The sequence below is a fragment of the Nuphar pumila genome, chromosome 8 (genome assembly GCF_984573655.1).
Source record: "Nuphar pumila chromosome 8, dmNupPumi1.hap1.1, whole genome shotgun sequence".
NCBI classification, from domain to species: Eukaryota; Viridiplantae; Streptophyta; class Magnoliopsida; order Nymphaeales; family Nymphaeaceae; genus Nuphar; species Nuphar pumila.
This window is the reverse complement of record NC_143256.1, coordinates 7,789,813-7,792,318: the sequence shown is the minus strand read 5'-3', so window position 1 is coordinate 7,792,318 and position 2,506 is coordinate 7,789,813. Positions and strand designations below refer to the sequence as shown.

General features: G+C 43.7%; 1 protein-coding gene across 1 annotated transcript; it reads left to right on the top strand.

The window, feature by feature from the left end:
• The first annotated feature begins 280 nt into the window (after positions 1 to 280).
• LOC149829545 (putative 6-phosphogluconolactonase 4, chloroplastic) lies at positions 281 to 2,303 on the top strand. The gene is made up of 3 exons (XM_090016016.1): positions 281 to 764; positions 871 to 1,006; positions 1,615 to 2,303. The coding sequence occupies exons 1-3, from the start codon at positions 400 to 402 to the stop codon at positions 2,095 to 2,097; spliced, it is 984 nt and encodes a 327-aa protein (XP_089872142.1). The 5' UTR covers positions 281 to 399; the 3' UTR covers positions 2,098 to 2,303.
• The last annotated feature ends 203 nt before the right edge of the window (positions 2,304 to 2,506 follow it).

Genomic DNA, 2,506 nt, shown 5'->3' with positions numbered 1-2,506 from the left:
AAAACGACTTTTTTAAAAGATTTTCTATTTCTCACGAGTTTTTGGTTGCCGATATTTTGCCATTTTAAACTTTTTGTCGCTATGCATGCATGATCCACCTGAAAACGGATCTGGATCTCACACAGTAAAGACGATAAGGATCTAGCTCAAACCCGATCCGTTAGTGACGCCATTTCTTTGTCCCTCCAAATCTCTCTTCTTTTATTTTTTTTATTTTTTCATATTTGTTTTAAAATGGGGAGAAGCGTACGTACAAAAGCTCCACTAACCCTAAAATGACCGGCTGCGGTTACCAAGTGGCCGTCTGTTTGGGTGCCGAACGATCCATCACCGCCACCTGTCTGTCTGACAGCGGCTGGCCTTAAGATTCCGGCGGCAGGACAGGAGTCATAGCGAGCTATGAACCTCGCGTCTACCCTCTCCTCTCCGCAAACAGTTTCCGGTCCCCTCTGTTCGACATTCCGGCCGGTTCCCCGTGTTCCGATTTTCCAGCGATCGGTTCCTGCCGGAAACCCACTTTCTCTTTCCAGACCTCGCGTCTGCGCATCTCCGAGAACGCCGGAGAAGCTCGTCCGGAGATCGCATCCTCCGATGGCGGGAGCGGCGACGGCAAAAGTGAAAGCGAAGCTGCTGGTCTTCGGCGGCGAGGAGGAGTTATCGGAGAGCTTGGCGGAGTACACGTCGCGGATATCGGAGAGGTTGGTGAAGGAGAGAGGGGCGTTTTCTCTGGTCCTCTCCGGCGGCTCCCTCGTCAAGGCCCTTAGGTAAAATATTATTAGATTTGTTTCTTTTTTTTTTAAATTTCGATCTCTCGTTTTCCTCTTTAATTCCTGGTTATCTCTATTTATCTATCTCATTTCCGGATTTCAGGAAACTAATGGAACCTCCTTATGTGGATGCGATCGAGTGGGATCGGTGGCACGTTTTCTGGGTGGACGAGAGGGTGGTTCCGAAGGATCATCCTGATAGCAACTACAAGCTCGCTTATGATGCTTTCCTCTCCAAAGTATGCTCTCTCTCCCTCTCTCAATTATACTTTTTAGATTATTCTCTCTGGAGTGTGACGGTGTGGATTTGGTATGCTAATTTTAGAGATATGAAGGTGTTGAAATTGCCCATGTTATTGATGTGAAGACCACCAGATATTTTTTCCATTTTGTTATTTATAGATTTCAAGCAACCTTTGTTTGTTTTAAACGTGTAATCAGACTACGTTTTTTTTGCTTAAAATAATCTGAACCATGGTTTGAAATTAGCGACTCAATTACAGAATTTTTAGTGGAAGAGATATTGGTGTGGTTTGGCTTGAACAATGGTGTCACCGACTTGCTTTAATGCTGCTCTTGAGTTACCACCCAGTTACCTTGATCAATTTATGCTGAACTAATCCGATGTGGATTGATGTGCTGTGTTATACTGCAGCTTTGGTAACCAAAGATGTGATTGAGCTTGGCATATGCAATTTAGATGTTTAAGCTTGAGAATCCTTTAACCCTGTTCTTTCCTGGCTAATGAAATTGAAAACCTGATACAGTTTTGACTGTGATCATCTAGTGTCGTCGGCAAGATTACACGTTTCGACACTGCTTTGATTTTTTTTTCTTGCCATTGTAGGTTCCGATTCTCCCGGGTCATGTTTATGCTATCAATGATTCACTCTCTGCTGAGGCTGCTGCTGAAGATTATGAAACCGGCCTAAAGCAGCTTGTTAAGTCGAAAGTTGTTGACCTGTCCACTGAAAACTGCTTCCCAAAATTTGATCTCATCTTGTTGGGGATGGGCCCAGATGGTCATGTAGCATCTCTTTTCCCTGGGCATCCTCTTGTTGGGGAGACCCAGCGCTGGGTTACCTTCCTGAACGACTCCCCTAAACCACCCCCTGAACGAATAACTTTCACGTTCCCCGTCATCAATTCTGCAGCCAATATTGGAATTGTAGTGACTGGAAGTGGTAAAGCTGATACCTTGCGGAGGGCATTGGAAGATGTTGAAAATCCTGATCTGTTGCCAGTTCAACTGGTTTCCCCTCAAGGTGACCTTACTTGGTTTGCAGACAAAGCGGCTTCTTCGTTTCTGCAAGGATCGCCATCTCTTTGAATGTTCATCACGGGTGTATGGTGAGAGCTTGAACATCAGCATGTCGTACTTTGGTAGGTTAATATATATATATATATATTTTGTGCGGTCAACCTCCCTCTGGCTAGTGTTGAAGTGTTGTAAACATATAAAATATTTTGTAATAATCGGCATTAGGCTGTTGGTTTATGTTCTTCCGTGCTCAATGCGAAGAGGAATTTGACAAATTTTAGTGCATATATTTTCATCATTAGTAAATCCACAAGGCGCCATGTTAGCAAGATGAAATGGCTGATATTGGCCTGTCTGAGAGTTTAAAATCCAGAATATGATTTCCAAGAGCATGACTGGTGATAGGAATTGTGGTAGCCCTATTTCTCTAGAGTTAAATGAAGTGTGATTATCATGTTCCATGTTCCCTGTAATAGAT